We start from the raw sequence: 14,252 nt of genomic DNA, 5'->3' as shown, positions 1-14,252 counted from the left end.
TTCAGGGTGATGAAGAATGATGATTTTGTGTGAGATCTAGGTAGTGGGGTTGCATTAAAATTAAATGCCATTACAGTGGCACTGCAGAGTGGAGAGCAGAGGGAGCTGCACCACTTCAGCTCCTTTCAGGGTGCTGTGCCTTGGGTCTCATCTTTCTGCTGGCTCTCTGTGGTGCCTGCCAGTGAAATTTGGATTTTACAGAGCGAAGGAGACAGATTAAGGGCCTGCCTGTAGATGGGATGCTGTAAACCATGTGAACATGAGTCGTCTTCCCAGAGCACTTGGTAACTGGTGAATAAGAAAGGCACCAGTCCCTAGAGCCCAAACCAGTGCCTGTCAAGGGGATTGCACCATGAATCCCTAGAATAAAATATAGCAACCTCTGCAGTAAAGCAGAATGGGAATGGTTGCACCGGGTTGTTGTCACCTACAGCCTTTGTATTCTCCATACAAAGTTAAATTGTCAGAGGTGCAGACTCTATCTTGAAAAATCAGGCAAAGAGCTGAGTTTAATTTTCCTTCATGGCTCGTAATTTCCTTGTATGCCTTATAAATACTTTTTGTACTGTGCTGTCGCTTTTGGTTAGTAAGAAGCAATTTAACAAGTACTCCCCTGGAATGTGTTTTAATGCATTTTATGCAGAATGACATTAATGACTTTACTTTTTAATATTTTATTTAATGGATATAAGAGTGCATTCAATTTTACATGCTTGTCATGATTCAGGGGAGAGAATGCTGGTATGTCATGAGGATGCAAAAGTAAATGTGAATATAGACAGAACACAGAATTTACTAACAAGCTACTCTGGCTGGGACCACCTTGGCACTGCAGACTACCTTCTGTACTGATATTCAACTCCAGCACACTTTGTTCAGGCTTTGGCTGGGTGCATTTTATGATGCTAGTTTCAACTGAGTTGGCAACCTTGGTAAGCTCGAGTGAGATCAATACTCTTAATTTTGGGAGTGATCGTTGCTTTTAGTTTCATCCTGCAGTTTATCCAAGGCTATTTTTATTATTCTGTGTCTAATTTCAATGGAGGCCATTTCACACCTGAGGCTTCAGCTCCACAAATCCTTCTCATGGCTCACGATTTTGGCTGGCTGGTCGGGCAACCCCTTGTTTGCAACTGCGAGATGCTCTGACGTGCTGTGGAAAGAAATCGGTGTCCCCAGTTCAGAACTCTAGTCACTGGTGGTGTTTCCACCTACACAAGTAATTAAGATTCAGTAAGGCTGTTGTTAGTGTCTGCCATTAAATTAGCCGCTGAGCATTAGAACCTTATTACCTTAATTTAAAGTGTTGCCAGGTTCTTAGGCTACAGTCCTGGTCTCTGCCTTGCTGGGGTCACGGCATTGTCCAAAGGCTGCAAGAGGTGCCGAGGCACCTCCCGTCCCTGCTGCAGTGCCTCTTCCATCCCTTGCCCTGTGGCATGAGTGTATCTGGTCCCTGCCTCCTAGAGCCCAGTGCAACATGCATGGGCTGCCAGCGGTGGTCAGAGCGTGGCTGTAAAACCATTGCTGCTGCATCTTCAGTGCATTCAGTAAGGAGAGCATCCAAAAACGTATTTGCAGTGTGATTTTTTGCCATGCCACATCACAACACACAACGGTGTAGGTGACTGCTTAAATACCTCTGCCCTATAGCTTACTCCCTATTCTCAAGTACTCACCTGGATATTTTTAAAGATGTTTAGCTTTATGTTGGGCCAAATTCCTAGGTGAGAGATGTTCAAGGTGTTTGACCAAAGTGGGGCTGTTTTGTCTAGCCAGGGTCTGATGTTCAAAAAAGATAAATGTGATTTTATGAGAGCCTGCAAGATATAGCTGGGGAATGGTTAGTGTATACCCTATACGGTTAATTATGGTAAGCATAAACTGATCACATTTGATAATGTTGTACATTACTTATTCTAAACGGAGTATTTGAACAATTTCTTTGAAGAAATAATACTGTGGCAATTCAAAGAGACGGATATATGGTGCATTAAAACTGTTCTTAAAGAGCTCTGCAGCCCATGGTAAGAATCCCACAACTCTGGTATTTTAAGCTGAGCCCTTCAATTAAGGTTGAAACGCTCTGTTCAGATCTTCATGGAAGTGAATCAGTGCAAAGCAGAAACCTGACCACAGAGACTCTGAAATTCACAATTCCTTTTATTTCTAGGAGAACAGGACAGAAATTACTTTAGCATCAATGGTTTACTGTAATGCCAATGTATGTTTAATGTCAGTGATGTTAATACTGCCTGTGATGCCAAGGGAATTACTGGGATGTTAAAATACAAAAGAGGGGAGGAGAGAAGAAACCACTCTCTTACATTCAGGGTATTAAGGGAGACAACAGAATCAGGGGATTGGAAACACTTAGGCCTGCATTTAAATGCTTAATTTATGTCAAGTCTTGCCCTACATAACAGCAGTAAGAACACTTAGATTGCCATCTCCCTTTTTCAAGGATATCCAGGAGGGAAACAGGCATTTAATGTACACTCAGCCGCACTCTGTCTTTTCAGTAAAAACATGTTAGATGAGGCACAGAAGTGACTGTTTCTGTAATTCTGCTTTGAAACCACTGTACTCTTTTCCCAAGGTGAAAGAATAATGGAGTTAAACGGTATGTACACGGCAGAGATAAGAGAGCCTTATCCTTTCCCGGGCACTCTGGCACTCTGAGTTGTACTGACCCTTGGCGCCTTGTTGCCAAGTTTGCTCCGTTTATAGAAACCAGAAATTGCTCTTGTTTTTCTGCCCTTCATTCTGGCACAGCACGTGGAGCTGGGTGGGCACGGAGCCCGTCCTTGCTGTACGGTCCCTGCATGATGCTGGCACCGCGTGGATGCTCTCGCCCCAGCCGTCCCCAAGCCCCTGCTGCAGCACCCACTGGCTCCAGACCCCACGGGTCCCACCGGGGCACAAGAGCAGCCTGTGGGAGTTGGGTGCTGTGAAAGGCAAGGAGATGCCACTGCTGTTGGATTTCCTAAAAGAGGCTTCTGATCCCTCCTGCAAAAAATAAATGTTGAACCCAGATAGTGGTCTGCCTCTCCCCATTTACGGACAGAGAAATAATAAAATAATAATAATAATAATAATAATAATAATAATAATAATAATAATAATAATAATGATAATAATAAAAGAGAAACAAATTGAATCTGCTAGGCCCAAAGGCCCTTGCAGCTGTGGAGAAACTTTCTCGACAATATTGTGTTCTTATGTGACTGCACAAGTCATTAATGAATGGTTTGGGTGAAAACCTGTCTAGAAAGGCAAAATCGGAACATTAGTGTGTAAATAATTACTTGATCTGTGATTTCCGAAGCAGGCTAATGTCCTTTCCAGAGGGAGGGGGGAGTGTAGCAGGGCACTAGGAATAAATTTCTTCAGAAGTGGACCAAATTGAGCATCTTTCCAGGAAATACACACTGACGCGAACCAAAAATACTATTGGTCATTTTGACCAGCCACTGGGCAGCAAGCTGTCTTGGGAAAAGGCCTTTTTCCTCTGTCTCTAATTCTGATTGTTGCCTGTCTGCTGGGTTACTATTTTTAGATTTTCAGTTTTTCAGAGAAGGCAAAGTGGGAAGGATGGTATCAGAAGAAAAGCAATAATAACTCTCCCAGTCTGAGTCCCGGTTAACAGGAAAAAAAAAATACAACTTTGGTAGCAATGTAAAAGCTATTACAATTTTTAAATGAGCAATTTTTATTGTATGCATAAATCATCTCCCATCTCTTGCTTTTTTTTTTCTGCTGTTACACAACAGTTAGACACGGTTTGTATGTAACTTGGGAATATCTCCAAAGAAAGGTGGCTCATCTCTTGTTATCATGCTCTTGTTTGTGTTGTGACTGCCCTGATAACCCTGCAGGGTCTCGTGGTCATGTTCTGTGCATGCACACTCTTGAGGTGAATAAATGTCTTGTCTGCAGTGAATGTCTCGGACTCTTGAGATGTGATCATAGGCAATAGACGGAGCACAGGTGAATTTTTGTTGATTCTTCATCTTGGATGTGTTCCAGTGAATGTGCAGAGACTGTTTTTGTAACTTTGCTCATAAATCGTTTTGCAGCTTCTGTCTGAGATGTGCGTGAATCTGCTTAATTGTCTGGGTCTTTTTTGCCCTGCAGTCTGTGCCCAGACACAGTGCAGTGAATTAGCAGAGAAATGCTGCCTACTCTGAGTACATTTTCTGTCCACGAAATTGAGTGCTCCTCTTCGAGCTTAAGCATCTTTCCCATGGGGCCAGTGGCCCAGTGTAGGAATGCAGCTTCCACCTTTTTGTGCCCCCCCCCCCCCCCATATTCCTGGAGGTGTCCATGTGCTTTGATTCAGTGCTGCTGACACCAGTTGTGTCGTTGTGTCCTGTTTGCTGGCAGCAGATAAAGCTTGCATGAATGTTACTGGTGCATTTCAGTGGAGACCAGCACTTCCCTGGGCTGCCTGCTCTTGCATTAACTCGTATTAGCTTTCTGCAACTTACATTACAATAAAATGAAATGTGAGGTATTTGCTTGGAAAATGACTTGTAGCTGTGGCCATACTAAAAAAAAAAAAAAAAAAAAAAAAAAAAAGGAAAACAGCAGGCGCAGCGAAGAGATTTGTTGGATGTTAAAAATGAAAAACAAGCAAAACCCCAACACAAAACAAATGAAAACAACCCCAAAAGTTCCTAATAACATTTCCACTGTGAGTGCACTGCAATGTTAGTTCAGTGGTGCTCAGCTGGCCAGCAGTGAGAGTAACGCCTTTATGAATAGTTGTTTGCATCCATGGAGGGCTAAAATTAGTAAAGCAAAGGCTGCTCTGTGGTCGGGGTGCAGACAGGTATTGCAGCCAACAGTAAATCTGTCAGGCAAACGAGCTCCTGGCTGCCAGCTTTTGGATGGCCCCCAGGCAACCCGTGCCAGGTTTGCAGCTCAACCTTCAGACACAGGCTGCTGGGTGCCTGGATTTTGGACATCAGCTGATGTGCTCAGCAAATCCAGCCTCTCATTTCAGTGGATACATGTGAGTTGATCCTTTTTTTGGGGAAAAAAAAAAAAAAAAAAAAAAAAAGGAAGAAGGAGAAAACAAAAGCCCCTAAGTGGTCCGGCCTCTAAATGCAATGATGAGGAATAACACTCTCATCTGTGCATGCTACAAAAGAGCAGAGGAATAAATGAGACCTCAGTACTCATTAGTGTGAGCAAAATTATGCTTTGCGAGAGTCGTGGGAGAGAGGTGCCTGCGATGGTGAGCTGTGGGGACTGCGGTCTCCACAAGGGAGTTGCCTCTGAACCCTGCCTGGTTCTGCTCCCTCTGTGCCTTTTACAAATATTCCTTTAGGCTTCCCTAATGCTTGTGTACCCTGGACTGGAAAAGTAAATAGAAAGGTTACTGTAAGGAGAAAGTCTAGGAAACTGGAAATGAAACACAAGATCTGAGTGCCTTCTGATTAATTAGAAGCTAGCAGAGGGCGAGGGTTAATGCTCTTTTTTTTTTTTTTTTTTTTTTGGGGTTTTTTTTTTTTTTTTTTCTTTTTTTCAGACATCTTCATCCATTTGCACTTTCTAGCTGCCATTTTGATTCAGAACAGCCTGTGGCACAGGCAGGATTGTGCCAGGGACCTGGAATGGAAGGGAAGTCCTCTGCTTGGTGTCTCACTTTCTCTCCTTCAGAGGATGAGGAGGCTCAGCACATTTCCTAAGGCAGATGCCTTTTGCAGTGACAGTGACAGCCACTGGCCTGTGGTGTGTGGAGCAGAAAGGCAAAGGGAAAAAGGAATAGCAAATTGCAACTGCAAAAGAGGAGGAATAGGTCCTTAGCTGTGGTGACCACCCATGCATTTTCTCTCGGCATTACCACTGTTCTATTTTTCCCCAAATGGTTCTCTGTAGGCAAGATAAGAATTGCTTCGCTTTCCCCATTAGTTTTCATGGGTAAGAGCAAATTCTGCCATTTTCTGCAGTACAGAGGTGCTTTTTCTCTCTACATAGCCCTAAGCTTGCCCCCAACCTACTCCAAAATGCTCAGCCGGTGCACAACTAACACTTCTGGCTTTTCTTTGCAGGCCTGAAGCGCAGCTACACGTGCAACATCTGCAACGTCACGCTGAACTCAATAGAGCAGTACCACGCGCACCTGAAGGGCTCCAAGCACCAGACCAAGTGGGTATCTCCTTGCTCCTGGGCCCTTCTGTCTGTGTCCACATAGGTGAACAGGCAAATATATAAAACAATGCTTTACGCCCCTCATCCGAGGCGCTGCCAGTGTTACACGTGGATGTTGGAGGCACCCATGGAGGGGGATCTGAGGGCTGAGACCGGGGGCTGCTGGGTGCCCCCCCAAGGGCAGCGCAGTCTGTTTGCCATCCCCTACCCATCACCGCGTGGAAGGTTTGCTGTCTCTCCCTGCTGAAATGCTTGATTTGAGCGTATCAGAGTGTGTTGGGAACCCAAATATCTGCCCATCCTCACAAAACTGAACAGTGTATGTTGGTTTGGGATGGACAAAGAACAAAGGGGCAGCAGTGAACCAAGAGGTTAACAGCACCTCGTGTGATGCCATACCGCGTCCGGAGCCTCTTTCGTGTGTTAAGCCTCAGGAGAGGCACTGGAAGCAAAGTGGGCTCAGGTGTTTCCTACTGAAAATGTTTGTGCTATGATTTAGAGCAATTACATACTACCCAAGTTTCTGAGTCTTAGAGGAAATCTGCTCTGTCAATTAGTACAAATTATTAAAATGAAGTGATAGAGATACGTGTTACCAAAGAGTAGATTAACGAACTAATCTCTCTTAATACACTTACATGTGAGCTTTGGGAACCATTTCAGGCTGAAGCACCGAGGGCTGCCCAGATTAGAAAAGGGATATCAAAGGTGCATTAGTTACTAAAATACTATAGGTAGTTTTAAGTGCAGCCTGAATGATGAGGGAGGATGATCAAATCCGTCAGTAAGTACTAATGCCTCATCTTGCTTAAGCTACCAAAGGACAAATGCAGCCCTTCTTCTGCTAATGTTAGACCTTCAAAGATTCCCTGTAATATTCATGTTATCTCTGCCCTGTTTATTCACACAGAGTGTTTGAATGTCTTCCAGATATTACCCTTCCTGGACCTGAGCATGTAGTCATATTCAGGATCTTAATTAGCGGAAGGAACCGATGGCGTCAGATTTTCTAATGAGGTGTTGTTCTGCCTCCCCCTCTTTGCAAAGGATGGATGGAGTGGAGGGAAAGGCAGCTGCTGAGCGGCCGTAATTGCTCCGGCAGCACCTCCCAGTCTGGATGGCTCTGCAGAGGAGACGGCTGAGGCCAGGCAGTCAAGAGGTGGCTGTAGGCTCTGCCCTGTGAGACTCAGTACTTCATTTTTTGCCTCCCTGTTCTCTTTTGGAACGTCCAACTGATGGCACATCCCTGCTCCAGCAGGCTGTGCATGCAGGGACGGTGCCGGTGGGATCAGTGTCGGTACCCGCCGCAACCAATTCCCTCTGCAGGAAAACAGAGCTGACAGCTCTCTTCCTGTTGGAAACCTGAAATGAGAGCAGCTGTGATGTGCTGCCGGGGCATGGAGCTGTAATTCATCCTTCCCCTGCCAGTCTTCCTGAGTTTGTATTTTTATTGCTGTTGTTGGTGCTGCTCTTATTGCAAAGGAAAAAGGAGTTCATTTCAAATCAGAGCAGCCTCATAGACAGGAGATAGGACTGTGCAGAAGAGATGTGCCACTTTTCTTTTTCAGCATGGGTGGGTGCCGCTCATTCTGTTTTACACCCACACCTCCCCCTTTTGTTTTTCAGTCACCTGCAATTAGTCATTAGTCAAGAGTGACTCTTCCAGACCAGAAACACCAGGGCACAGGGTGAGCAATAGGAGAGCACCAGAGTATGATGTACTGAACATCCCAGGGCAGTGAGGACTGGGTTTGGCATCTGGGGGCGCCTCATGTGGATGGCAGCAAGCTGCATGACAGTGCACAACTCTGGTCCCTGAGCTTTCTGGAGCTCTGAAAAAAACATGAATTATTGATAGGAAGGCCCGTTCCTCCTTCATCTCCATGAGGATCAAGTCAGCCTGTGCAGGGAGCACCAGAGTGGCTCAAAGGCCTGCAGGACTTTTAAGGACCTCCTTCTTTTACAGATTAATGGTTTTATCAGTCTTTCTAAATTTAGTTTCTTACCATTCACTGGTAATGATTCAAATCTCGTCCCAAGGGATTTTCATGGGCATTCAGTACAAGAGGAAACAAAGTAATAAATTCACACAAAAGTGTGTTACAAATGTAATAATGAAATGCCAATTAGAGACATTCGTCTGACCAATTTCTATGGGAAATTGCTCTGATTATTTTATTTCCTCTATCCATTGTTCATTCTTATACAATTTTCTTTGAGCCTAAGTATCTGAGTACTGCACAGCTCTCTGCAGCTCCTATAGGAAAGCACAGAAGCATGGGAGACAATAGATCGACAGCTTGGGTTTGTGCAAAACAAAAGCTCTTCCCACCCTGTAATTAGTGTGTAACCAGATTTTGCTCTCCTTGTTTAGAGGCGTTTTTGTGGCTTCATTGTCCTCTATATCGGACTGAGGAAATAAGTTACCGTAACCTTTTATCCCAAACCAGCACAGCCCCCGCTCCAGTTTAAGGGGTCTGTAAGAGCCATCTGTGCTGCTAAAGCAGCTGGACCAGGGCTGCAGCCCTGCGATGAGCCTGGGGCGTCTCATGGCCCTGGTTCTTCCATGTGCTGTGTGCACAGAGCTCGTACACAGTGCTTGGGGCCAGCTCTGCGGGTTATGGTAACAGCACGCAGTGAAGGGATTCAGAAAGGTAAAGCAACTCTTACAGGTTGCGTTCCTGACTATAGAAGACATCGATAGTGCAGACAATGATGAAGAAATCTTCATTACTAGTGCTATAAATGAATACATTGTGAAGAGGGATTCTCCATTGTATCTTGGCCAATGTGCAGGTGACAAAGGGGGCACCAGCCCTCTGCTGAGCCTTGCTTCCAATGCAAAGGGAGAGCAGAGCTGCACAAGCCTGGTAGATTTTGGCAGAGCTGCCTCTGTTTGTTTACACTATGCTTTCTGCAAATGATTACCTCTTCCATGCACTGAAAGCTCATTTTGAAATCCAGATGTGGCTCTTCTGCACTCATTTCCACTCCTACCTTGTCCGTGAGCTTGGCTCTCGTGGGTGCAGGAGAAGCAAATTGCTCTGCACATGTATGCAAAGTAAGGAAGCCACATGCCCTGTTTAGTTTCTTGCCCACCGGTTTTTGTTATTCTCATTATTGTGGGTTAGTGTCAAGACTGTCCTCTTCCTTATAACCCAGATTGAAGCTAGTGCATTGCAGTTGCCAAGGCAACAAAACATTTTACGTAGCTGTCATACTTAATATAATAAAAAAGGGCTTGTAAAGGAGAGGGATTTAGCTTTGGGATGGGTTAACCAGGAAGGTGATTGCAAGTTGGAAACTGGTAGCACCCAACATATACCAGGCAGAAGAGTTTTCTGAAAAGCTGCTTTGGCAGAGAAGAACTTTTATGAGGACCAGCTCAAGTAGTGGATATTTATTACAGCTCTCGAGAGCTCTCCAGAGGGCACCATACATCCAAGGCATTGCTGGAATTGCTTTAAATAACCCACTGTACAGCAGCCCCTGGATGGCTGCGCAGCAGGCCATGCCGTTTGCACCTTCCCTTGTGTCTCAGCATGAGTGCTGCTGGTGCCAAAGCCCCGTCAGTGGGGCAGGAGGTCAGAGGCTGCTTCGCCTGTGGCTAACCTGCTCTTCCTTCTGCGGGGTCTGATGAGGAGAGCTCAGCTAGCTATATACAGGAGTGTCGGGGTTTCATCTGAATGCTTCCTGCTGAATTTATTTGCATGACCAAAACATGGAGGGAATGTGGGGGAGAAAAATAGCTGAAAGTGTCTTGGCTGGTATTTTGATGTTGAATAAAAGAAGCAGAAGGAGGTAGCTAGTATTGAGCTAGTCCTTATCCCTCTGGCCAATCATTCTGCAAAGCAAGGCAATGGCTACTAGCTCCCATTTTTTTCTCCAGGGTGCAGATACTTTTAGTTGTATATGTGAAAATGAAGCAAGAATGCATCCTTTTTATTAATATCATATAATAAGTTGAGGAATTTGGAGCCAGAGCCAGATACAGAAGAATATTTCTTTTGAGCCATCATAAATCTGGCACCCAGTCAGTTTACGTCAGGGGTCAGGCCGTGCTCATCATCGCTCTGACGGGAGCTGTGCGCTCGCACAGCAGCTGAGCAGGAGCTGCAGGTTACTGGCGTGCAGCGACAGAGCTGGTCTGTGCTGGGGAACGCAAGCACAGGCTGCACGGAAGTGGGGTTTGAAATGTGGCTGGACTCTGGAACATCTGCAGTGGGAAGGGGAGCTAAACCTTTAATTAGGGATTTATGAACTGCACAGCGATGATTGAGTCATTGTTTGACTAGCTTTCCAGAAATAGATGTGCGATTTTTTTTTAATCCCCCTTTCTCCCTTCCTTCCCCCCCAAAACGAGCAGAAAACAGCAGAAGGACAAGCGCAGCGTGAGGCGCTGGGCTGCAAGTGCCCAGCTCAGCTGGACCGCGGTCAGCACCAGCGGCTCAGTTTCTATGGGGACCGATGGCAACCGAAAAATGCGGCTTGTGAGGAGCCGTGCGAATGAGGTCACGTTATCTCTGAAACACTGGAAGAAAAACACATGCTGGCCTTGCTCCTTGCTGCTTACAATAGGAAAGACACAAAACTCTTCGCTCTTTTGTGGTTTATGTGAGCTGCGAAGATCTGCTAAAAGTCCTTTTCAATAACCAAGGGAGAATGAGAGTCCTGGTGGTTGTGGAAGGAGAGAGGCGATATTCAAGTTCTGGGGTCAAAGAAATGCTGGCGCAGGATGTCAGCTTGCGGCACTGTGAAAAACACTTCCCTCCTCTTACCAGTGTGCACGGTGGGGGAACTGGGGAGGGCGCGCTGTGCCCCTCGGGGCCAGGCTGGAAGCGTTCCCTCAGGTGAAGGGGTCCCACGGGTCCCATGGCCACAGAGCAGAGCCCGGCCCCGCACTGGTGCCCGTGTTGGTCCCATGGCCTCGCACCCCAGTAAGGTGTGGGGCAGCGGGAGCCACGTGCTGCCCCTCGCCCCATGGCTGCAGGGAGCTGAGCGGGGCCCTGGCTATTCGGAGCCTGGCTGCACCGGGGTGGCGATTCCAGCATCTGTAGCGGGGTTTGATCCTCTCACCTTTATTTTGTCTCTTTGATCAGGCAGACCTCTCTGCCACATCTAGAATTTGCAATGGTATGCTGGTTTTCTATAACCACTCATTTACACATTCGTAGATGCTAATACGCATCTAGGTTTCCCCTTCAAACTCCTGCTTTTTGATTAATTTTAGGATTTGTGCAGCAATGGGACCTGATCCTGCAGCTGCCATCATGGTAGGATTGATTCAGTAGGAATCTAAACATGCTGGAGGAGGGCAGTATTTGCCCAAAACGAATGTTGGAGGGTTGAGAATGGCCATGTTTACTTTGAGGTGTGCTCTGAAGATCTTTCCTCCCAGCCCTTCCCACAGTCGTTGGATTGTAAAGCCCAGATGATTAATGGCCTGCTGAGGAGCAAATGACAGCAGGCTTAGTGCCTGCGAGTATTTTTTTTTTTTCTGATTCAGAACACAGATGTCTAATTGGAATAGGGTATTTATTAACATAAACTGCTTGGCTATTCAGAAATCGGAGCTAATCAAAACATTGTAAATATCATGCCTGGACAAATGTCACTCTTCACTGTGATTGCATTTCCATATTTTTTCCAATCTATTTAAGAAAGTGTAAACAAATATTTACAGCCTGTTGTGGCTGACACGTTCCTTGCTGTGGTGTTTGATGTGGCAAGCATGCACATAGAAGCAGTGCAGTGATGTCCTGTCTCACCAGGCTGGGAAAACATTTCCAATAAATTTCAAGAATTTCAGAAAATTATATTAAATACTTGAGTTGTATCATGTGCTTCACAGCAAAGTAGAATGATTTTTTTTTCTTACCTTGATGACTGCAACTTTTATTGGTAGCAGTACCATTTTCCATGTGCTTTCTGTAATGTATAGTGGCTGCTGCCTAAAATATAAAGAATCCTTTGGAGTGATAATAACTCCAGAAGATGAATAGTTATAAAAGGTGGATGGAATTGAAAGGCATTTTAATTTGTCATTATTTTGGTGATTCTGGAGAGCAGCTGAATAATTACACTGCCTATAAAGAGCAAGTGTGTAATACTTTCTCTCATTACAGGATTAAATTGTCTCCCTTTCCTTTAAAGTAAGTGAAAATAAAGATCTCTCTGATATCTGCTGTTTTGATCGTAATTTGAAAGCCACAGAATTACTGGTGCAACTTTGTTCCATGCTGTCTGCTGTACAGATTAATTATTTTCATGTAAAGCATTAGCAGCCTGATTTCTCAACGTGTAAATCTGGCCTCACCCATGGCTGCTGAACGAGGAACTCGTTGGCCGAGAATGTGCCAGCTCATAAACAAGGCAAGTCTTGCAGGCTCTGCTGGCCTCTTAAACTGAGGATTCAAAGAAAGCGCCCTTTTTTCAAGTTGTTACAGCACTTTTCTTTCATGATATCCATGCTTATGCTCTGTGCTTAAAATTTCAAATGTTTTAGGCAGAAAAAGTGTGCCTATATGTTTTTTTAGAACTGAGCTTTCCTCATCTCTCACATTAAAAGAGCTGAGGTGGTGGCATGGGGCAGGGTCCGGTCTGCTGGGGGGGGGGTGTGTGTGTCAGTGAGAGGCTCCTGTGGCAGATACAGGTGAGGAGCATGGGGACTTCGCCCCAAGCCAGAAATAACAAGGGTGAGAGTGACTTCTGCTCCGTTCCTGTGTTGCAGCCTGAAGAACCAGTAGTAGTTCACAGTCGAAACAAGGAAAAGCACTGAGACTTCTTCTGCGGGGAGGAACTGCGTAGCAAGAAGAGAGGATACTTTTCTTGGACAATGATCCCGTGGGGATTCGGTAATTAACATGTAACTAACCTTTGCTTTGGACAAATACATGGATTTTTTTTAATTTTGTGGTGAGTTAAAATATTTCAATGGATTTTTTTACCCTTTCAAGATAATATTTATTCAGCACAGAGTCTAGAGTATGATAACTATCCTGTAAATACAACACCTAATCATCACTCATCGTCAGAGACAGTGGAAAGAAAATATTTTACTTTTTCATATTTATTCCTAGATTTCTTCTGAGAGTATGAAATTATTCTATTACGTTATCCACAGTAGTGATGTAATCAGTCTTCAACCAGAAATAAACATGCTTTCTTCACCTTCTCCAGAATGGTTTGTGTCAACACGTAGACAGCCAAAAATGAATCGCAGGGATTGTGTAACGGATGAATGTTTTCCTTTCCTCTTTGTCTTCAGAGAAACAAATGGTTCACTGAACAAAGAAAACTAAAATGAAAGAGTAGGATCCTTTTCCTGCTGGTAGGATTCCTAGAGGCTAGACGGGAGCGATCTGCTTTACCAACTTTTAATGCACGGCTACAGCCTGGCGCTCGTGGCGCAGCCCCTGCTGCACGCGCTTTGCCCACCGCACGTGCAGGGAGGCAGCAGGGCACGAGGCTGGCGAGGAGGCTGCGTTCAGGACACGGAGGCCAACCTGCACCTGACCTGTGCCTGTCCCTGGAGCTGCCCTCGCTGCACGGGAGCTGGGGCTGCGCCAGGGCGAGCGCATCTGTGCAGCGAGCTTTGCACTAAGGCAGGAGCCAGCCGTAGGAGCTGCACGCCTTGCAGACCCTTCAGGAACGCCTCCCACTGCCGGCTGCTCAGGAAAGCCCTCCAGGCCAGGCTCTGCTCCGCTGTGCGCGGGACCCTGGTCCAAGCACTGCGCAGCCAGCGCCCCGCGACAGGGACTGGCTCCTTGCTAACAGGGAGGAAAAAGCCTCAGAGGATTTGAAGGGAAAAAAATCAACAGCCTTGAATGTCCAAGAGGAACGCCGTGCAGATCCCAGCTGGGTCCCAGTCTGTAGCACTTCAGTGCTCGTTGATGAGAAGGGTATGAATTCGTCCCTGGCTTTGGGGTGAGCTGATATGTAAGTAACTCTATGCACTGGAAATGAGGGAGCTCACTATGATTTTAGGTTTTCTACTGTGGTCAGCAGGAGGAGACTGGATTTCTTACCTAGCCCATTGCAATGCAAAGAACTGTAAGAAACAAGATCAAATTTCAAGTAGGTCCTACAAGGAATGC

The 14,252-nt window shown here is 45.7% G+C and overlaps 1 protein-coding gene across 1 annotated transcript in view; it reads left to right on the top strand.

Annotated features, from left to right (window-relative positions):
- The window catches only part of ZMAT4 (zinc finger matrin-type 4), a 56,278-nt gene extending 42,630 nt beyond the window's left edge, over window positions 1–13,648 (top strand). Inside the window, exons 6-7 of the mRNA XM_032204239.1 lie at window positions 6,057–6,153; window positions 12,887–13,648. Of these exons, the coding sequence (XP_032060130.1) occupies window positions 6,057–6,153; window positions 12,887–12,902 (113 nt within the window). The 3' untranslated portion in view covers window positions 12,903–13,648. The remainder of the gene's footprint in view (window positions 1–6,056; window positions 6,154–12,886) is intronic.
- Window positions 13,649–14,252: the final 604 nt, after the last annotated feature.

The sequence above is a fragment of the Aythya fuligula genome, chromosome 27 (genome assembly GCF_009819795.1).
Source record: "Aythya fuligula isolate bAytFul2 chromosome 27, bAytFul2.pri, whole genome shotgun sequence".
NCBI lineage: Eukaryota > Metazoa > Chordata > Aves > Anseriformes > Anatidae > Aythya > Aythya fuligula.
The sequence above is the reverse complement of the archived record's forward strand: the minus strand, read 5'-3'. Positions and strand labels throughout refer to the sequence as shown.